The sequence below is a fragment of the Porites lutea genome, chromosome 10 (genome assembly GCF_958299795.1).
Source record: "Porites lutea chromosome 10, jaPorLute2.1, whole genome shotgun sequence".
Lineage (NCBI taxonomy): Eukaryota > Metazoa > Cnidaria > Anthozoa > Scleractinia > Poritidae > Porites > Porites lutea.
Genome location: NC_133210.1, coordinates 2,823,350 through 2,844,952, shown reverse-complemented (window position 1 = coordinate 2,844,952; position 21,603 = coordinate 2,823,350). Strand labels below are relative to the sequence as shown.

Here is a 21,603-nt window from a genome sequence, read left to right as displayed (position 1 = left end):
CCAAGATGGAACAAACGTAAGTACAGTTTTTATGATCTCGTAAATTCGGCTGGTTTCAATATCAGCGCCACCGATCGCCCCATGGCAAAAAAATAGAATTTAGCGAACTTCGTTCGGATATAATACAGACGTGATGGACCAGTGTCCGTATGATTCCTGTGATGAATCATCCATCAGTCGTGGTGATCCTTGGCAATGATGTGGAAACCAGCCTACAGTTATTCTTCTGACATGCGCCCGATAGGTTGCGTTGGCTTGCCTTCAGAATGCACTTAGAATTTGTATGTCACTGTTTTTCGCGTCGTTCTAACAAATAATCGTACACACGTACCAAAGGTTCCTTAAGTCGACCCTTTTTTATATTTGATCTCCATTCACTAGAAAAAAGAGACAGGCCGAAGGAAGTAACAAAGAAGGTGGACAGGAGCAGGATAAACCAAAAAGAATCAAAGCAATTGATGTAAGAACAAGTTCTAATTACTACTAGCTGCAAAATAATTTCAAACGTTCTCTGACATCGCACTGCCTTTGTTGACTTGAATTTCTATTCAACCTTAGGTGAACACCCTAAAGTCGATCTATGGAAAAATTAGTCTGTTTCCAAAGAAAACCAGTGCATTCGAAATATGGAAATGCGGGGAACCTTTCGAGATGATTGCTCGAAGACTACGAGTAGCGGAGGCAACTGTTGAGATCTACGTCATAGATTCCATCGCTCTAGGACAAGGGAATGAAACACTTTACGGAAGGATGCTTGGAGAACTTGACATCAACCAGGAGAAGTTTGAAGTTGTAAAGGAGAGTCTTACCAAAAGTGCTGTAACTCTCAGAGAAATCCGGGATCTCACCTCCTTGAGGTACAATCAGATACGAGCAGTCATTGCCGTTCTCATAAATGCATTTCAGCTGTAGACATAGAAAATTTTATGGACTATACAAGGCCTGTTTTTTTGTGTTTGTTCCTGTTAGACAACATTTGTCAGTTCTTTCATTAAAAAAAAAATCCGTCCGCGCTCAATTTCAAGGAAAACAAATGTAACACAGTTGTAAGAGACACTATTGAATAAAACACTGTAATCAGCAAGTTTTTATATCTAGTTGCGTGTTTGCAATTTGATTTAGTGTACTTTAGGGAAACGAGACTAGGGGTGTTCCTTTTTCCTTATCAAATCGGAACCTCACCAGGAGATTACCGACCCGCTAGCATAAGCACTGATTTCTGAAGAAGAAATGGGACCACTAGACGAATAAAAGGAAACAGGCGCGGGCCCCAAATCTCCCATAAAGTTACAAAGCAATGACCCCCCAGCCCGCTGCTAGCGCACACCCCTCGCTCTTCATTGGTCTTCAAGAAACGAAAGAAACCAAGGGGAAAATAATGGGTCATTCCTCTTCTCCGTTTGACCCAGTCAAAACCACACAAACAGTGCACAGAAGACACGATACTGTCTATAGAACTGAAGAAAATTTATTTGTCACGACGACTCAACCACTGATGCATGTTTTCAACACCTTCTTCCTTGTATTTTTTTATTCTTTATGTAATTGGCCATAATATCGAAACATCGCTTCCAATTTATACAAAAAGTACTAGATTTTCCAAATTTCTTAACACTGAAAATGAAAGTGCAGCAATATACATATGTATATAATGTAAAAAAAATTGATTCTGCTTTGCTAAAATAGGGTCCAATATCAATTGGAAACCACTAATAATCACCTGATCCAATACTTGCTTTCCTGAAATTGGTCAGAAGTTTCCAAAAATGGCTATAAACAACAAATGGACAGTAAAGCTAAAGAGGCAACGTCTGTACTTTCAATAAATTTCTGTACAAATTTGTATGACATGAGCTTGGGCTTCCCCTGCTACACCCCCATGAGGCAAAGATTTTAAAAACAACAATAAATTATAACTAGAATACTTGTTTTATCAATACATATACAGTCTCAGGTATTTTTTTTACTGGTGTGCCTTAAACCCTTTAAGACCCAATAGTGATCAATCTTCAAATATCTCCTCACAATAATGAGTATCTTGTTGTGACAAAAAGGTTATGAGAATGGATAAAAATGGTCCCCAAAAGGAAATAGCGTTGATCTTTCTACAAATTCTCCTCAGCAATTTGTAATTCAATACTGGGTCTTAAAGGGTTGAAAAGCTAATCACTATACACACACTCCAGTTATCGAATTTGTGTGTTTGTTATGTACAGCTCAGAGTCAATAATAAACCGGTGAAATTGATGCAATAGTGAGCGAAACTCCCCAGGTCGCATTCATCATAGCATCAAACCAAAGAGCAAAGGATCCAACACGTCCTCTTTGACAGCATGCAATAATGGCTCCTTTACTGCCATGTCTGTGTGAGTCAACAATCATGACAGACTGATCGCCATTCATAGCTAGCAGGAATGCTCGTTCATCTGCAACTATTACATAATATGACTTTGACTTGTTTTGGGCCTCTTGCATCAACCAGTTGCTCAACTGATTGATTGGGGCAATGCCAAATATATCAATTTGCTGTCCAAGTGATTGTACCCCGCACTCCTCTCCTGCCAAAGAATCTGCTTCATCTACAGTGACATTTGTTGCCTCATTGTCAAACAGGTCATCATGTATTTGGTTTCCTTTTATCATTGCTTCGTGTAAAGCTCCTTTCCAGGACTCAGGAAGAAGGTCACTGGTGGGCCATGTTAAATTCCTTTCAAAGCTCAGCTTTCCCATGAGAAGAGCAATAAAAACACAAGCATTACTGCCTGTCCTACCCTGAATGTCTGACTGGGATGCACTGAAAGTCCACTCCATGACCCCAGAAAAATATGATGAGTCTGATCCTTTCGTACCCGACTGACATGGTTCTATAATAGGTGGTACTCCAACAGGAGGCACAGGTTGTGGTTGGCTAGCAGAATCAACTGGCCCTGATACAGAAAGAGTTGGCACAGAATTGGGCTGTAACGAGGCACCATGGTATGGTTCTGATGGTCCTGGTATTCCAGTTCCTTTGAAAAGGATAGGACAATATATTACACTACATATATCTACATTACTTCTAACCTCAAGAAATGGAGTTTTGCTACCCACTAAGGCTCTGCTCCGGGTAAAATCGTAGGAAGCCCAGAGGATTCAATAACAAAATAGGGGGTGCACAGCGCAAATGTTAAAAGCCAAAATTTTACTTTGTCTCCAGAGTTTGTAAAAAAATTAAGACTGGTGTACAATGACATTTTCACATAGCAATATGCCTGTTCAGACATGTAAACAGGGCCTTAACAATTATCCTCAATATCATCCTATAAAACTATTGTCTGGTCCATGGCAAGTGTATTTACAGTGTGAGATCATGGCAGGGTGTAGTTGACAATCTTGAAAGCTACCATCCTTGTCCCTGAAAAAAGGTCTGCAGTAGATCTGCTCATATGTGTTATAAGAATACAAAAATAATACCTTGCTGTTCACTTCTCAGTTGACGTGCTTCCTCAATCATGTCTTCTGCAAGTTGTTTCTGTTTACGATGGTAGCTGCTCCACCAACTTTTTATCTGGGACTCTTTCAGTTCTGGAACACCCGCAGCTCTCATTGCTTGAATTACATCTGCTGGATTTGCTCTTATCTGAGACGTCTTTTGGCGATCATAGAACGCAATCATGATGTCTTTCTGCTCATTTGTAAATTTGGTTACCTTAGCCCCACCTTTTTTAAGGGCAAATCCAGGTACGGGTCTGAGGTCATCATTGCCTGAAGCTTCAGCGCGAGGTCTCAGCACTGCATCCTCAGGGGTTGCTGAAGATAGCTGAATAAATTTCACTGAGTACAACTCATTTTGTGCAACCTGTCCATCCACTGTTGTGTCTGATGGTTCCCAAATGTCCTCTGTCACAGAAGCACCTGTAGCTCCAGCTATTGGCAATGTTCGCGACGAAAGACTGTCAACTTGTGCCTTGGTCTTGCTCACACATTTTCCCTGACCAGCAAGTGATTTAGCTATGATGCCTCCTTTGTATTGCCCAGTCAAAGGAAACAAGAAACTGCCAAAGAGTGAGATGTCTTTGAATGTTCCAATTTTTGCAGGGGCTTTTGAGCGATCAATAATCAATTTTTTGCACTTCACATTCTTCATTGTCTGAAAAGAATAAAAGGATCCTCTTAAAAACATTTACTCATTCTTTGAGCACACAAAGGTGGACGAAAACCAGTGGAAACTGTTGGGAATCTACAACTGGCTGTAGTAGAATAATTGATGCATAAGCATAGACAGAAACAATAGACATAAGGTCGCAGAAGACTTGGAATGATGATCTCACAAATAAATAGGAAATCACTGTGTTTTGCTTTCGAAAACCTAGGGTAAACATTGAAGGAAGTTTGGGGGAGTTTAAAGTACCGGTATGTAAACCGTATGGATCAGATTTACATGAACTTTCAGATTTTCCCAAAATCCCTCTTGTGTTTGTATTTAGTCATGTGAGCACACATGCGTACCATTTTCTGTTCCATAAATAAGATGTTTAAATTACCTCCAAGAGATTTCCAAGTTGCTCTCCAGTATCCAAATCATTGCCGACGCGTACCCATCGTACTATCTTATGGGAGACATGGGCAAAGTGGGTGTCCAGAACTGTTTTCCCCTCCCCAGCCTCAAAGTTGTTGTACTCCATCAACTTTACATTGAAGGCTCTGTTGACCTCTGCTAGGTACAACAGCACCGCAGTGTTATGGTAATGAGGCCCATTATCTGTAAAGACCAAAATGATTTATTTAGCTTCTTTGAGTAATCAAGACAAAGTTAGTTGGAGGGTATAGCTTACAAGTATGGGTGGAAAAACACTATTCTTTAAATGGCATACATTCAGCTGATGAAAACGAAAATAGGTTGGGAGCCCTTTCATTGTACAGTATCAAAATCTACTGTGTTTTCTATGATGTAGGTAAAGGAGTTAAGTAATCAGGAAATAGTGACTATGGAATAAATATAATGTATGTTTCTGAATGTAAGAGACAACATATTTATAACTGAAGGTACTATTGTATTCACATGTATGTTCAGAGAATACTTACCAGAAAAAAGGTACACTTGGAAGTTAGGGAACACCTTCTCCATCCAGGCAAAGCCAATGTCCAGCGCACTTTGCGTGAACCAGGCATCTTGCTTGGTATCTTCTGACCACAAGTCAAGAACTTCTATGTGCCTTTCGCTGTCAGTAACTTGAGCGATAACATAAAAACCATGAAGAGAAATCCCACGTTTTCCGTACCAGTCACGCTGGATTTCTCTGGAATGCATACCAAGTTCGAGTTTCATCTTGTAATCAATGACCACAATGGCTTCTCCTGGCTTCAGGTTCTTCAAAACATACCTAAATGAATGTAAGAGCATCCAAAAATATATTTCACAATTCCATCATAGTTGAGGAGAACTGACTGTATAATCAATAATAATAAACAACCATTCTGGTATTAAAGGTGCCTGGGATGACCACTCTCACCTTGATTTGTCCGCATAAGCACACTGTGAAAACCTATGAAACCACCAAATAATATTAAATAATGTTAAATATATAGGGAGCTTTACCTATAATAATCTCCCTGATGTTTTGTCCTTAGCAGGTGGGCAATGTAGTCCCAATAGTTCTTCATGAAGTCAGATAGCACCTCCGAATAGTCTTGCTGCTTCTCAGCTGGGACTGTGGCAATGGCAGCTTTCAGACTTCCGTGGATGTCGTAAATTACATTGAACTCTGGAGAGGCTTCACTGTGGCTACTGGAACATGACTGAAATGCATGATTCATGCACAGCTCTAAGCAACTAGAGTGCCTCTGTGCCTAAATAGATAAAACAAAAGAGGTGTAAGTCGGCAATTTAAAATTGTCTACATACATATACTGAGATAACATAAGGTGTATCTGACTGCAAGAGTGTTATAAGGCTGTGGTCCTTTTAGCCATCAAGATTGAGATTTCGTCCATACAGATCGTTAGGTCTACCTTCATGTTACCTGGGTTAGGAAAATGTATTAAAATGTATTATTATTGCCAACCACCTCCCTCTTCTTCTGACTACTGTAAATAACACCACCATGATCCAGTGAAAAGGGATTTGTTGTCTAACCCCTCCATAATATTCTGCATATAATAGTTTTCAGCAACAACAATATTCTGTATGTAACAATGGCTACAGTTTAGAAATGCCCAAAAAAGCAAAATAGCTCTTGTTCTATTCTTTGAGAACCTTTGTCAGTTTGTGCTCTATTTATGAACTAGAAATAACAGTAAATTAGGGTTTCAAACAGCACACTCCTGTCTATCAACTCTGTAAATGTCATATCTGACCCTAACCCCTCCCTACCCAGTGCCCTTGAATCAATTCAGACATACCGTAATCTCTTCTGATTTTCAGTGCAAAGAACACCCTTTTGCCCTCCCATTTCCAAAAACCCATTCATTTCATGGATATGGACACTTTCTGGACTGATCCAAGAAAGGACATGATTGATACAACAATAAAGTATGTGTAACTTGGTGAAGTTTTTTTATACAAGTAAGGAAATTGCAGTTATAAAAAATATATATAAGTACCTGGTGAGAAAACTTTGTCTTGAGATACCGCTGTAGAAGTGTAATTGACTTCCGAACACTGCCTAGGTCGTCACTCAGAGATTCTGCTCCCAATTTCTGAACCATTTCCCTCAGATTTGAAAAGTTTGAAAAGCCAAAGTCCTCACAAAGATTGCAAAGCCCTGCAAGCATGGTGTTACTTCGGTAATTACTGGGTATATGAGCATAAATGTAGCTTCTTTTCACGCCATTTGGAAATTCCAGAAGATACTGCTTTATCAACTGCTTTATGGAATCTTGCCAATACCTTACAGGACATTCTTCTCCTCCAACCAAGACACTTCTACAAGATGATGGACGGGAAACATCATCTCGTAAGAGAAAATCAGCCAAATGATCCAGGACTTCCTGGGAAACACACTGCCGGGTAAATTTCAGCGATGCTGGAGGAAATCCACCTCTACCAAACAATATGCTGTGTACTCTTGCAGCAGTGACTGTACTCTTTGAACACTGGAAGAGTTCTGTCAAGTACGTTTGTGGATACTCTGCAGCAACAATTGACAGCAGTCTACGTCTCTCTGCAGAATAACACACAACCCTCCCCATGCTTCGTGCTGCTTCTGTCCGGGATTTAAAGCAGTCAGGTGTAGTACCTTGAAAGGCAATGGAACTGCTTGACATTGTTCCTGAAATGTTGATTGCCTGCTTTAGCTTCCTTCCCTTGCTTCTTATTAGGCTGTTGGTCTCCTTGCTTTTGCATTCCTTATACTCCTTTACAATGGATTGCAATACCTTATCTTGCATACACTTGTCTTGTTTTACCTCTGGTACACCAAAGGTGGTTGCCCATTTCTTGGATTGAATGAGATCTTGAGCAATGGTGGCAAGTGAATCCTCTTCTCCATGAACATACCCAGATAACAAATGTCGGATCTGATTGATTATTTCGGTCCTGATATCGCTTCTCTTTCTTGACTCGTACAAATGGTATGGTCTCACAGGGAATTGTTCCACCTGAGTGCTCTTATCTGCAGTAGACACTGCTGAGTTGCAGGGTTCTGTTTGTGTCTGACTGCTACAAGTTTCCACAACATCTTGACAATCGCTATTGTCAACAATGTCAATAACTGGACATTCCAGACTTTCGTTTCTCTCGCTGATATCTTCTACAGTTTTCTGTAATATAGGTAAACACAGATAGTTCGTAAGTAATATCATATATTATAAATAAAAACATATTGATTGTATGTAGAAGTAGATTTAAGTTATTAAGAACGGTGAACGTCCAAAAACCAAAAGATAAAGCAGGCATGGCAAGTCATTCTGGCCTCGCTTTGTGGTTTGGAAATCAGCTAAAGAAAAATTACAACTTATCGGATAAAACGTACCTGTAGCTTTTCGCATTTAGCCTCCAGTTTCAAACGATCTCTGCAAGACACACAAATCCACCTTCGTCGTCCATTGTGCCGGCCGTCTCGATTTACTCCACATACGCGGATTTCGCTGTCTGAAGCAACTCGAAGAACGGAAGAATCGGCGTGTCCCCACGTAGAGTGATGTGGACAACAACAAGAAGCTGGCTTAGGCATTTTATAGCCTAGAAACGTACTCGAAAGAAAATCTACTTCTATTTATATCTATTTACATCGAAATAAACTATTTACACACGAAAAAGATTAAACCCTACGCTAAGCAACAAAGAAATTACAGCAAGTCGAAGACGAAACACTCTATTCCAAGATGGCGGACGTCAAGTCGTGAGACCCGTGCTTCAGTAGTCCCAGTTCCCCGTATCCTATGACAACGACACTTGGCATAGAGAAGCAAGGGAACCCTGGGACCAAAAATACGTGAAAATAATCTGGAAAAAATCATTTTAAGACTATTTTTTGGCGTTTTTGGATTATTCAACCAATCAGCGAGCTCCATTTTAATTGGGTTAATAATTTAGAAATTGACACCATATTACATTTCGTGCATTAGCTGTGCCCATTTCTTACGTGGAACATTACTTAAAATTCAATCCAGCATGAGAAATTTTTTGTTTTTGTTTTTGTCTTTTCTTGAAACTGTATGTGAGAAAAACTCGCACTCCTTGTTGAACGATGGGCAATCAACGCTTTCGATTGATCACATTGAAAGAGTAAAGTTTGCCGACTCTCTGGGATTACGTAACATGGCTCTTGCAGGCGAAAACGATGGATACGCTTGGGAATTACCTGATATAAAAAAAAAAAAAACTGAAAAAAACACCAACGTTAATTAATGAGGCTTGACAATTTATTCAGAAAAACACGCAATTCCCTGAGTTCAAATTCATCACTGAACAATTAACGCTTTAATAGGACGCCCTCGGAAGGAAAGTTTGCCGACTAGATTAAAACTTCACAAATTGATGACCAAACTAGCTTTTGAATGAGTCTAGACTTAAAACTTGACATCCTTCAGGATACATTAAAAAGTGCTGGGGTAGTAAAAATAAAAAAATCAAACCTTAGGGGTAAACAATGATTCTTCATCATCAAGGCAGAGAAAGTTAAGAAAACTTGTGAAGAAAAAATTTGCTAGTTGAAAAAAGCGACTTTTGTCAATAAGTCGCAAAGAAAGCATTTTGACTCTCAGCACCTGATTTCTCGGTGATAATTACCAATTTACAATCAAAATACGCATGGGACCTCGATCTAAAAAAAAATTAATACAGTGAGAAAAACCCGCACTTTCAGTTCAACAATGAACAATTAACGCGGACGCATTCAGAAATAAATTTTTCCGACTCGATAAAACTTGACTAACTAATTAGCTCGCAACTTCAAAGAACAATAGCCTTATTTCGACCTATTTCCACCAGCTCCTGCGGAATAAATTAAAGTAAGAAGTCCGAAGGAACAAAATAAATAAAAGCTTCAAACCTTTCTGTGGAGAATAATTATCTTGTATCTTTAATCACTGCGCACAAATTTGAGAAAAACGTATTAAAAACAAATAGCAGGTTAGAAACGTCACGTTTATCATCTCTAGTCAAGTTTCACAAAAAACAGTTTAGTTTACCACTGAAATCTGTTGCACAGTAATCAAATTTCCAACATTTTTTCATTGGGCCGGTGAACCTTTTCTTGGCTAACTCGATTTTGGCGAACTCAATCGAGAAAGACTCTGCGCAGTCTGCATGAGTAGGGTAAGATCTTTGTTGAGCATGTGAGAGAAAATTATTTATAATTGTTCTTAAGTATCGAACTTAAGGTTTGTTTTAAGCCATTCTCTTGGTTCTGTCGGCGTAGCCTGAAGGCATTCATGGATTTTTTTCGCATCTCTTCGTATTTGGTTTAGAATTCTTCATTGTCTTCACCTGGGCCCGGCCATCTCAGTTTGTTCTCTAAAAGACGAAGTTAGTTTTTTCCTTCCAGTTAAGTTACTGTTTCGTCCTGTTTTTGGCTTGGAGTAGGCCACTTGAAAATATTTGGATTCAAGTTGGGAGAATTGTGGTAATTTTTAGAAAAGTCCTCCATGATTTATTCAGCTTTGCAAGTTCGTCGTTGTCGGTGTTTGCATTCAATTGGAAAATCTCCGGATTTCTTGTCAATGCATGTATAGAACTTCGTCTTCTATGCCATAACAGACTGAACTGAACTTTCTCTACGCTCTCTAGCAAACTGGCGATGAAATATTCAGGTCAGTTATTAAAGCGTGGGTCAGCTAAGCCCATTTTAAGTTCATCTTCAAAGAAACGTTTCGTGAGGTTCTTGGCTTCTTCGGGATTTGTTAAATTGATGACTTCAAGCATATTAATAGCACGACCCCTGTTTACACCTCCAGGAGATGTGATTTTCCTTTGTCTATATCCAAATGATCGATTACCTGAAGGAATACCCGATAACTTGAGTGCTGTCTATGATCTTGTAAATCCAAGGACCAAAGCGAAGGTTTTGAATTGTTTTCTCTCAAATGGCAACATTTCTCAATGCCCAGATTTAGGGTTGCCCATTCGAATGTTGGATTAAAAATAGTATGAGGAACGTAAGTAGACGTAGCCTTTTGCACACCAATACATAGAAACACCGGTCGTGAAAGAGTAGCCTCTACCAGCTCACAGGGTACAAAAAAATATTATTCTATAAAATCAATCATGGGCGTATGGGCCGGGGGAAGGCGGGGTGGGCGAGGGGGGCTGCAGCCCCCCAAATTTTGGGCAACTCAGAGTTTTTGGGCAGCAAGAAAAAATTTGGCCAGAGCCAGTTTTTAAAGACGTTTCCATGTTTTTAAATTATTATTTTGAAGAGATAAATATTTTCTATTTTAACCTGAAGTCGGCGTAATAATCCAGTTACATTCACATGAGACAGTGGTTGCCTAGAACGTGATGAGTTTCTGGTTATAAGGAAGGGTATCATAATTATGCTGATTTTTTTTTATTGTTGGGCACTGTACTGCACTGCACTAGCTTGAATGGGCTATTTCCAGTCGTGAATTGATTATAATCAACTTCCGCATAACTTAGAATTTTTCTCCGCTCGGAGAACAGTGTATGACAGATAGCATCAACAATGGGTCTGAAAGTGAAGAAGTGGCTGACTAATTCTCAGTTTGAATTATGAGAAGAATCTTAATATTTTTAAAAAATCTATCGAGTGGTTTAAAAATTATTCACTAATTTGTTTATTTGCAGATGGAAATGTTTACAAAACCGCTAACAAGAGCCCCATGATACATACTAATCAAATCCTTTTTTTGTAGCAATTGGCCAGAGCTATCTCCATGATCTTTCACACACATTTTTAAAAAGACTGAAACTACTATGAGGTGAAATTGCATGTCAAAAGCGCTTCGTTTTCTACAGATGACTGCCAAACATCAAGATTGTCCTTTTTTACAGTATTTCTAACAATATAAACTTTGTCCCAAAACATCTCGATAACGCTCTTACAGATTCCGTTTTAACTTGATTTCTCAAACATCAAGGCGACTATCGGAGGAAAATGCTCCCGTGAACGATTTTGTAAGAACAGTTCCTGGTAAGAAATATTGCAGCAAGTATAATAGGTAATGGCATCATTTTGTTGCTATGACAACTCTGATGTCATTGCAACCCTGATCATGACAAATTTTCATCCTTATCTAATACAACTGTGGTGGCAATTTTTCCAGATGTCTGTTTATGGCGACATAGTTTATGCTCAAACTTGGCAGGTATTGTCCTGAAATACTCTATCGAGCCACTTTTATATCATATACCAGTATGGCCTATGTTGTTGCATCGTATGGCCCTCGTTTCATTTCGACTGTTTTGAAAAAATTTGGGCAACTTGCAACATTTTTTTGGGCAAATGGTTTACCCCCCCCGCCCCCCCCCCCCCCCCCCCCCCCGCAAAAATTTGCCCGTACGCCTATGAAATCAAAGTGAAGCTTTTATCAGATCAGTCTGTGAGTTTGGGATGAGTTTTTTCTTTCTTTTGCCTGACCTTTTTGCGCCCTGACTTAACCTGCTCTTCCTGTTCCTCTTCCTCGTCTGGTGGATCCGGGGGTACAAGCCCTTGAAAAAAGTCGTAATAAACCACTGTAGAATCCGCCTCACAAAAGGCAACCGTCACTCGTGAGCTCGCGCAACTCGATTCCATTTCCGCGTCTTCCCCCTCTTGTTCACATCTATTAACTTCCTGTAGAATGTCCCGAATTTCTTCCATTGTTAAAGCTGCGTCTATGGTAAGTGGAACTACAACATCAACTTGAGATTTCTTCGTTCTTTTTCCTGTTATGTAAACTAATTTCAGTGATTCGCAAGGACGAATGCAAACACCAAACCAGTGCTTGTTTTCGCAAAGATCTAAATAAACTGTTATCACCGCTCTTGCTAATGAAGACTTTTCATTAAAGTAACCGAAGGATTGTATTTCCTTTAATTTCGGATGATCTTCTAGCCAATTTTCACGCGTTACTTTGAACGACTGTTTATCCGCACAAGCCATTGTTGCAATTCTCGACAGGCTTTCGATGCGAAGACCGTTTGGGGACTGGCGCTAGTTATGGTTCAAGATGGCGGATAGAAGGGAATCAGGTATGTTTCTTCGCTTGCGAAAAAATAGTTTGATTTTACATCTTATTGAACCTTTTCTACCGACAGTTCTAGTAAAATTTGTGACACTTTTTTTTTCTGGAGAGCCCAATGTACCTGTTTTGAGTAGGACCTCAGTGGACAAAAAGCTTGTGTACCAGAATATTTCAAGCCAGATTGCATTCTTTTTTTTAAACTTTTCAAGGGCTACAAAGGTAATAAGTTATGTGAAAAAAACTCCAAAGGAAAGATTCTTATGGAAGCCCGAGAAAATAAATTTCAAATAATTTCACAGGCATTGAGAAACCACAGGTAAAATCGTCATGCGTAAGATTTCCTTTTGTGAAATTTGAAGTTTAAGTTTGTTATCTTGGGCTACCATAAGAACCTTTTATTTTGAGTTTTTTCATATAACTTATTACAATAAATTATAGCCCTTGAAAAGTGTCCAAAGGAATGCAATATAATTATTGAAATATTCTGGTACAAACATGGTTGCCACAGCTACAATAGGTCAGGAAATGGTCAGGGTATTCTTGAAGGTCAGGAAAAAGTCAGGTAATTTCACTTTAAGTCAGGGGAAAAGTTAAATGTTTTAAAGAAGACAGGGAAAAGTGAAATTTTTAAGAGTACATATTTATTCTTTGCCCTCTAATTTTGCTGTTTTCTAATGTGAAAATTCTCTTGTACATTTTACAGACATGAATCATGTTGTATTGGTAGTATATTGTTCATGAAATTGAATGACAAGCCAATGTTGGCTTTAAAAGAACATCAATTTTTTGCACCTTATGTAAATGAACTAGCTCAATTCATGCATTGACAGGGGTTTTGTTTCAAGCCCGGCACCAGACACATGTCTGGTTGTTTGACATGTAACATACGGTAGTTCATACTCAAAATAATAACAATTTTTTGAAGTGTAAAAATCATTCCCTTTTTTCATTTATGTATAAAGTAAAAACCAAATAACTGCAAACCAACAGTTATAATCACCAAATCAAATATTTCATTTTTTGTGTGTATTTTTTAATGCCTTAAACTACCATCCTGGTTAACCAATTCTGATCCAGAAAATGCAGGAAATTGCATTTAACAGAGTCCAATTCTAAAAATTTCCTATTCATTTTGTTAGGGAGAATAAGAGACATCTCAAGTAGAAAAGTTCTTGATGATGCCACACGAAAACGCCGTCAAAAGCGCCATCTTGAGGCCTTGGAAAAGGATAACTTTCAAGAAGATCCCCACTCTCACCTGACAGTGGTCCCTGCCAAAATGAAGGTCCCTGCCTTCAATGATACCATGGAAGGTAATTTATTATGGAAGTTGTAAAAATGTAAGCTACAATCAGAAACACATTGATAGTTGAGATTTTTGGCCCCCACCTGCATCCCCACGGGTAATTAATTAGCACTTGTATTCCTTTTGCACCAAAAAAACACTGCCCTTAACAATACTAATTAAGTTTAGTATATACTAAAAGAGTGGATAGTGTTTTTCGCACGCTCTGATTGCATACTCAAACTCGGGATATCCAGTGCTATTTACTGATTCACCTTCAGGCTCCTTGGAAGCAATGCCAAACTCACTTAGTTGTGAGCTAAATGGTGTCCCAGTTTGCTACCAAAACAAACAGAGAAATTTCACAAATATATGAAGAAGCTGTTCCAGAAAAACATGAAGAAGGCAAAGAAATCTGGCAGTTTGGCAGTTTTTACGGGTTAAGCTTTATCTGTTTAACCTAGAATTTATTGGTGGAAAAGTTTTTTTTCTCCTAATACAAATCAGGTCTTGTTTTACTTCATGTGACAGAATGGTTTTAAAGACAGAAAGAATGTACAACTCTTTTGGAAGAAATGTCCCCTCAACAGCTAGTCAAATACAGTGAAATCTCTATTAAGTGAACACCTTCCGGACCTTCCCAAGTGTTTGCTTAATAGAGGGAGTCTGCTTAGTACAGTTTATAAAAATTGTGCAATGTTTGTTATAAAGTTCCAAAGAACCTTTAGGTGAACTTTGATGGAGGATCGGCCGGGTACCAGTCTAATCTACAGTTTATTGACAGCTAAATGTATTGATTTATCCTTATTAATTGACTACCGTTTGTATTTCAAGGACATAATCCAATACTAGTATTGTCAATTCAGTGCAGTGTCCGCTTAATAGAGGTTTTTAACAATAGAAATTAGCCAGGTACATTTTTTTTATTGTCTGCATCCACTTAATAGAGGTGTCCACTGAATAGGGGTTCGTTATAAAGGGAAATATAAGACATTTATTTCGGGACCCATCTTAGTGTCCGCTTAATTGGGGCTTTGCTTAATAGAGGTTTCACTGTACCTTCAAAAGTTTATATAATTTTTTATATATGGACAAGAAAACATGACAGCCGTTTGGTCAATTTTGTGCCAAAATTTTTATCATTGGCAGCAATCTGTGAGTTAAAAATCATCATTTTCACCTCAATTATCTGCCACTATCCACCTCCACTTTGGTAAATATTTGTTATTTCTAAATGTTCACAGATAAAAGAAAGAAAAGGAGATCGAAAACAGGAGAGCTGTTTAAACAGGTCTGTAAATATAGGTTACTGCTCAGCACATTTCAGTTGACAATACAACTATAAACTTACAAGTCTATAAGAGAGTGTAAGGGAATATCGCTTTTTGGTAGGAGGATATTTTTTTTAGGTATTTTTTAAGCCCACTTTCATACTCAACCTGTGCCATAGGATTTGCAACTTTTATCATCGCTTCATCAAGTTTTGAAGATGGTTCCAGCTTTGTATAATACATTTTTGAAGTACACATAAAAATAATCAGTGCATAACTTACTTATTTTTTCTGGGGGCATTAACAATATTATTCCTTTTGTTTTATCAAATTATTGCAGAGATTTCGAAGAACTTTTGCCATGCTACTAGAGGAGGCAGTAAGTAACAAGGATTCTTTTAACTCTGAAGTCATTATTTAACCAACCTTAGAAGAATAACATTAAATTTAGGAGAAAAGATTTTTCTTTAGAATAGCAGATTGTGGACTGCATGTTTCCTCTTACAGTTGCTGTTCTTGGAAATCATGCATTCCACGTGTAACCTACAGATTAGCCAGTTTCCTGTAACTTATGCTAGCAGTTATAACTAAACTAATCTGTACAGTAGGCTGTAGGGCTGATTTCCAAAATTAACTGTAGCCATATGCATGACTGCAATATCTACTACATGTCATATGATATTAAAAAAATGTCCATTTTTATCCAGGAACAGGAATCTGAAGCTGGTGAACCATCCTATTCCTCAGCCATTGTTCCACCATCTAAATTTCCAGAAAGACACTTCTGTTCTGTGTGTGGATATCCTTTTAAAAGCATTTTAAACCATTATCAAAGATTCCATGGCTCCAGCAAAACATAGCCCCATTGAAGGGAAGTAGACGTAGATTTTACATTCAAGCAGCAAGCTTAGGGAGGTCACAATATACATCAAATACATTGCTTAATGCTAAATAACAATAATACTTCAAAGGTCTTATCATTAAATGAATAGCCTGTGTTGCAGATGTAATTTAACCTCAGTTAGTAATGCCTGCGAAGCAGACTCTAAAGCGCTTTTGATCATTTATATCTTAACAGGCACTATAGTAATTTTGCAAATTATTATTATGTTAGCAGCACCAATATCATTGTTCTGGGCCTCTAACAGACTCGACAAATATCCAGAAGTACATTTCGCATTTCCTTTCATCTTGATTGGCAAATCAATAATTGCATTTTTAACAGGCTAAACATGGTGGTACACTGGTGGGGGCACGGAACAAGGATTTCGGTGCTGTTTCACAGATGAACTTAACCAGAGTTTAGTTTTGTTTGTACTTCCTTGACTGGTTCATACATTTCCCTCAAACTACACATGTGTTTCTTGTGGAGCAAGGTATTGCTGTGTGAAATGTCTAGGAACACATCAGGACACAAGATGTCTAAAGTGGACTGTCTGATCACCAGTTCTATACTGTTCAGAAAAATCTTAAAAGCAGCCAAAGATACCTTTGGAAATGGCTTACTTGTATTTTAACAAGGCTAGCCTTTATATTCCCCATGTCTGCTCATGACTGATAGTACAGTCACCCAACTGTTGGAGCATTCCAGTCTGCAAAGTTCGCACTTCTGTTTATTCCAGCAGCTGTTTACTGTCGACAATGTCAGTTGCTAAGCAACATATACAAGTTGTAGCACAGGGAGTCCAAATGGTGCAGGAAATACATTTGCATTTGCAGGCTTTAATAGCATTTGGGGTATGTTCCTTTGGGTTGATACAGACCAGGATCACGCAGATTTTGGTGCCACAAAGGAATCAATGAATCCTTGTTTAGATGGGAATTTAGTGGCTCCTTTGATCCACCATCATCCAAGTAATCTGGGATCATACAGTAAATCCTGAACCCAATTATCCCAAAGATACACACCCTTAGATCCTCAGAGGATTATGTGATACCACTTTGCTTTAGGCTGTGCTTTGCCTCTTGCTGCGAGTGTAAGAATAAGAAATCTCATACTCCCAGGTTTGGATTACCTGTGGCCTGGGGAATTCATAAATTGTGGACATTGTTTAGGATACTTTTCAAATGTGTCTATGATCATTGTAAATACATAAAAAGGTTTGTAAAGACTCTAATTCAAACTGAAAAAGAACAATGCATGCACTTGTAAAGCTTGTTGTTACCTTATTACGTGAAAAAAGAAGGGAAAGTGCTTTTATCCACCCCCAGTTGTAAATAATAAAAAACGACTCTCCAAACAAATAAATTGATAGTAAACATCCTCCACTAACATACTTGAAAATAGACTCCAAGAAGATGGAATGTGAGGAGGCAACATGGCTGAGTGGTCAGTGTGTTGGACTTGCAAAAAAGCAGGATTGATTTGGTTTAAGTCCCACTCTGACTACTTGCTGGATTTGTTTTCGGCCATTCTTAGTTCTAATCCTCAGCCATGCTTATAAAATAATTATAACAGCCAACTGGTTCTCTCCCATCAGTTGAGTTTTTAAATGCTGTTATGTTCTGTTTGGATTACTTGTTTCTAATTATTTGACTGGAGTGCCTGTAAACTAGCTGGATAAGCTTAAGTGCACTTTGTACTGTTAACAACCCTGATTGGCTTTTTTGGTAAAAGCCAATCAGTCTAAGAGTCTGGAAAACACCCACCTACTCCTCCCTTCACCCCACATTTTGCCCTAAATGAGAGGAGTACAAGATTCTGGAAAACTGTATACCTAACCCTCCCCTAACCCAATGTTGACTTGTCCAAAGTTAGAAGGGAACAGTATAAGATTCTGGGAAACTGTCCACCTAACCCTCCCCTAACCCAACGTTAACTTGTCCCCAGTTAGGAGGGAACAGCATAAGATTCTAGGAGATTGTTCACCTACCCCTCCCCAAATCCAATGTTACCTTGCCCTAAGTTAGAACAGAATAACATAAGTATCTCGGAATCTGCCCACCTAGCCCTTCTCTATAACCCAACAAAAATGTTTCCCAAGTTTTATAGCAGGGAAGCCCATGAGATTCTGGGAAGCTACTCACCTACTCCTCTTTTCACCCAACATTTTGCCCCAAGTGAAAAGAAAGTCATGAGGTTGCATTAGGGGAGGGGTAGCTAGGTGCGCAGTTCCCCAGAGTCTTTTTTTAGTACCAACCCATTAAAGGTATAGCTTTGCCTTGACAGAGTAACTATTACATTTCCCCATAGTGAAACACTGTATAAGCTGACATTTTGCAACACCAGTACTGGTTTCCCCACAAGGTAACGTCTGAAGAACAAGAACAAAAATTCCATACCAATGACGCATCACTACCCAGATCTGAATAGTGATTTTGATTGGTTGAAGCACATTTTTAGCCAATTACTAAGAAACAATACGCAGATCTGGGTAGTGAAGTGTCATCAGTATGAAATTTATGTACTGATGGCATGTTTTCTCGCGCTATGTGGAATCATAATAATAAAAAAAGCTAGAAATAACAAATTTGAACTAAGGAAAAATTGAACAGCTATATTGTATATACAAGTACACACTGTAACCAACTAAAGTTTCAGCTGTGACAACAAAAAAAAACTGACACTGAGGACTCAGCTGTTTATTAATACTCTCTGTTAAATAGTTCAAACGGACAATAAATATAATAACAAAATAATGTGATAAATAACAAGACAAACGCTCAAATACATAATGATCAAATGTAATGAGTCATTAATGTCACTCCAGTATCTTTTGTTTGACTTCAGCCAAAAGTTCTGAGATGGAGAAGGTACCTTCAAAGGACTCAACACAATCAAGGAGGTTTTGATCTGAATGAGCTGTACTATTATGACTTTGAAGGGTTTCTTGATCACTAAAATGATTACCAAATAGGTTTTGTACTGATGGTTTCTCTTCTTTAACCACACAATTTTTAATTTGCGCAGAATTTGTGTCCTCTTCTGTGTGTCTTTTTCTGTGAGTGTTACGACTACCTGCCTGACTAAAGCCCTTACCACACAGATCACAGGTAAAGGGCTTTTCTCCATCATGCGTTCTTATATGCTGCTTAAGGTTCCCTTTTTCGCTGAAACATTTGCCGCAATAATCACATTTATGAGGTTTTTCTCCTGTATGTGTCCTTGTATGCTTCATTAAATTCCACGCCTTTTGAAACAACTTCCCACAGTAATTACAGGAAAAGGGTTTTTCTCCTTGATGAATCCTTTTGTGTATCCAAAGATCCTTAGCCATACTAAAGGTTTCATCACACAAATTGCAGCTGTAAGGCTCTTGTTTTACCTGTGGGGTAACACTTTGATTGGGACCACTTGGCATACTCTTGCATGCTTTAGTATGTCGATTCCTGTGAGCATACAGATTTCCAAGTTGACTGAAACATCTGCCACACTGTTCACAGACAAAAGGCTTTTCTCCTGTGTGTTTTCTCAAATGTTGTTTGAGGTTTCCGCTTTCACAGAAGCACTTGCCACAATGATTGCACTGATAAGGTTTCTCTCCTGTATGTATTCTCATGTGTTTGCGAAGATCCCCAGGCCGAGTAAACAACTTTCCACAATCATCACAAGAGACGATTTTCTCTCCCAAATGCACCTTTCCATGCACAAAGAGATCTCTTTCCATTGTAAACTTCATGTCACAGACATTACAGGCAAAAGGCCTTTCACAAGCATGAACTTTTTTTTTATGCTCTTGGAGTTGATGTAATCGACTAAAGCACTGGTCACACCGATCACATGCAAAAGATTTCTCTCGCGTAAATGTATGTACCTGTTCATGTAAACGGAGATATCCAGACTTGCTGAATGTCCTGCTACAGTAGTTGCATGTATGAGTTTTATCTTGTTTATTATGCCTTTTCTTGTGACTGTTGAGGTTCCCTTTCTGATTGAAGCTTTTGCCACAAATGTCACACGTAAAAGGCTTTTCCCCAGTATGTATCCTTATGTGCTGCTTTAGGTTCCCACTTTCACTAAAACACTTTCCGCAATAATGACATTTAAATGGTTTCTCAACTTTACCTTTTTTTGGAAGTTTAAAATTATAAAAGAATTCACCGGTTTCCATGATGAACTGAAGCCCCTATCAAAAATTATTATCGCTCTTCCTCAATGCTAACTTTTGGCTACATAACATTTTTAGAATTCCTAGAACATGTCTCAGACTGATTGTTCCTGATAAAAGGCGCTAATAATAATGTCTCTCAGGATTAATGTTCCAAGGATCAAGGACTCTGCCACAATGACTGTAGATAATAGGCTCGATCTCTTGTCTGCAGGCTCTTTAATTATGTTGACTGAGATTTGCTGAAACTTTTGAAGCAATCATCACACTCAAAACTTTTCTTTCCCATAAGTCGTCTTGTAAATGCAGTTATGAAGATCTGTTACCATTAATCCTGGTGTACATGTAACTGGTAATTATGTTTCCCAAGTTCTCAAGACTCTTGTAACTAACATAGGTATGGTGGACTTCCATCACCACTAAAGCAAAGGAAAGCTAGTCAGTAGTGCCCTTAGGGATGTATCTTTAAAGCAGTTTAGAATTAAAACACAAAGGATAAACGAGAAAGCAAAGTCAAGGACATTTATAATTCATGAAGCTCGGATACCAATTTTAAAATACTACCATGAGTACACATGTAATATATAGATTTAGCCAGCGATAAAAGTGAAGCTCTCGTTAATTAACTTATAATTTACTCAAAAATATAAAATAGTGTAATGTCAAGGAGTAACTCGAAGCCTGTGAAAAATGTCTCAAAAAATGCCTCGTGCCCTCACACCACACTCTCCTTGGTGAAACAGCTTCTTTTATTTTAATAGTTTTTAAAATATGACACAGAGAACATAACCTCGAGAAAGATTCACAGTGCAAGGGTTGTAAATAGGAGGGAAATTGTGTCTTAGTGTCTTAACGTATTTTGTTCTGTCCTTCTGTTAGGAGCTTCTGCGTGTGCATGAGGCGAGTGTTTTGTGATCCTTCGTCGTAGAAATCGTGACAAGGTTATTTTCTGGGCAAAATTCAAGTTTCCATGTCGTGTTTTAGTGTTAATATTAAATATCTGCTGCGACAGCAAGTGGAAAAACAATAAATAAAAATGGAGTAAGGTGATAACATTGAAAAACTTCGCTAAACGATCAAGCCATGATTATCGAGTCGATTTCCACAGAATCAAAGGTTTTAGTGTTTCGGTAAATCCGAGACAATTTTAACCTTCGAAAATAAAAGCTTTATCTACAAATCCTTAAAAATGTTCTAGTCAAGCATTTCTTACCTTAACAGAGTCAATTCGGCCTGTAATTAAACAGCAAACTATGTTGCAAAGGATAGATTGAAAGTTTTTTGTGCACAGGCAAAACGGCAAAAAACTGACGCCATTGACACAAAAGAACCCAGTCCTTTCGCGCATGAAGAAAAGGATATCATTTAACCAGTGGACTGGACTCTGTAGTCG

At 38.4% G+C, this 21,603-nt stretch overlaps 4 protein-coding genes across 4 annotated transcripts; 1 reads left to right on the top strand and 3 right to left on the bottom strand.

Annotated features, from left to right (window-relative positions):
• Nucleotides 1-1,634: 1,634 nt before the first annotated feature.
• On the bottom strand, nucleotides 1,635-8,153 carry LOC140950891 (uncharacterized). The gene is made up of 7 exons (XM_073400107.1): nucleotides 7,953-8,153; nucleotides 6,583-7,740; nucleotides 5,579-5,829; nucleotides 5,065-5,363; nucleotides 4,524-4,741; nucleotides 3,454-4,129; nucleotides 1,635-3,008 (listed from the first exon to the last, which is right to left on the bottom strand). The coding sequence occupies exons 1-7, from the start codon at nucleotides 8,151-8,153 to the stop codon at nucleotides 2,224-2,226; spliced, it is 3,588 nt and encodes a 1,195-aa protein (XP_073256208.1). The 3' UTR covers nucleotides 1,635-2,223.
• A 3,808-nt stretch (nucleotides 8,154-11,961) lies between these two features.
• On the bottom strand, nucleotides 11,962-12,531 carry LOC140951011 (tRNA-splicing endonuclease subunit Sen15-like). Its single transcript, XM_073400231.1, has one exon. It carries the CDS (start codon nucleotides 12,522-12,524, stop codon nucleotides 11,976-11,978), a length of 549 nt encoding a protein of 182 aa, XP_073256332.1. The 5' UTR covers nucleotides 12,525-12,531; the 3' UTR covers nucleotides 11,962-11,975.
• A 50-nt stretch (nucleotides 12,532-12,581) lies between these two features.
• Nucleotides 12,582-16,805, top strand: LOC140950258 (zinc finger HIT domain-containing protein 1-like). The gene is made up of 6 exons (XM_073399466.1): nucleotides 12,582-12,613; nucleotides 13,746-13,919; nucleotides 15,136-15,182; nucleotides 15,503-15,541; nucleotides 15,870-15,963; nucleotides 16,502-16,805. Exons 1-6 carry the CDS (start codon nucleotides 12,592-12,594, stop codon nucleotides 16,600-16,602), a joined length of 477 nt encoding a protein of 158 aa, XP_073255567.1. The 5' UTR covers nucleotides 12,582-12,591; the 3' UTR covers nucleotides 16,603-16,805.
• Nucleotides 16,806-18,728: 1,923 nt separating this feature from the next.
• On the bottom strand, nucleotides 18,729-21,525 carry LOC140950934 (uncharacterized). The gene is made up of 2 exons (XM_073400150.1): nucleotides 21,424-21,525; nucleotides 18,729-20,629 (listed from the first exon to the last, which is right to left on the bottom strand). Exon 2 carries the CDS (start codon nucleotides 20,211-20,213, stop codon nucleotides 18,864-18,866), a length of 1,350 nt encoding a protein of 449 aa, XP_073256251.1. The 5' UTR covers nucleotides 20,214-20,629; nucleotides 21,424-21,525; the 3' UTR covers nucleotides 18,729-18,863.
• Nucleotides 21,526-21,603: the final 78 nt, after the last annotated feature.

Bases quoted from the DNA above. Each gene is read 5' to 3' on its own strand.
- LOC140950891 (XM_073400107.1), bottom strand. From the start codon at position 8,153: ATGCCTAAGCCAGCTTCTTGTTGTTGTCCACATCACTCTACGTGGGGA. The intron at 7,741-7,952 runs GTACGTTTTATC...CCTATATTACAG, and splicing joins CTAAATGCGAAAAGCTACAG to AAAACTGTAGAAGATATCAG. The intron at 3,009-3,453 runs GTATTATTTTTG...TCCTTTTCAAAG, and splicing joins ACTGAGAAGTGAACAGCAAG to GAACTGGAATACCAGGACCA.
- LOC140951011 (XM_073400231.1), bottom strand. From the start codon at position 12,524: ATGGCTTGTGCGGATAAACAGTCGTTCAAAGTAACGCGTGAAAATTGG.
- LOC140950258 (XM_073399466.1), top strand. From the start codon at position 12,592: ATGGCGGATAGAAGGGAATCAG. The intron at 15,542-15,869 runs GTAAGTAACAAG...ATTTTTATCCAG, and splicing joins CCATGCTACTAGAGGAGGCA to GAACAGGAATCTGAAGCTGG. The intron at 15,964-16,501 runs ATCCTTTTAAAA...TGGTTCATACAT, and splicing joins CTTCTGTTCTGTGTGTGGAT to TTCCCTCAAACTACACATGT.
- LOC140950934 (XM_073400150.1), bottom strand. From the start codon at position 20,213: ATGGAAACCGGTGAATTCTTTTATAATTTTAAACTTCCAAAAAAAGGT.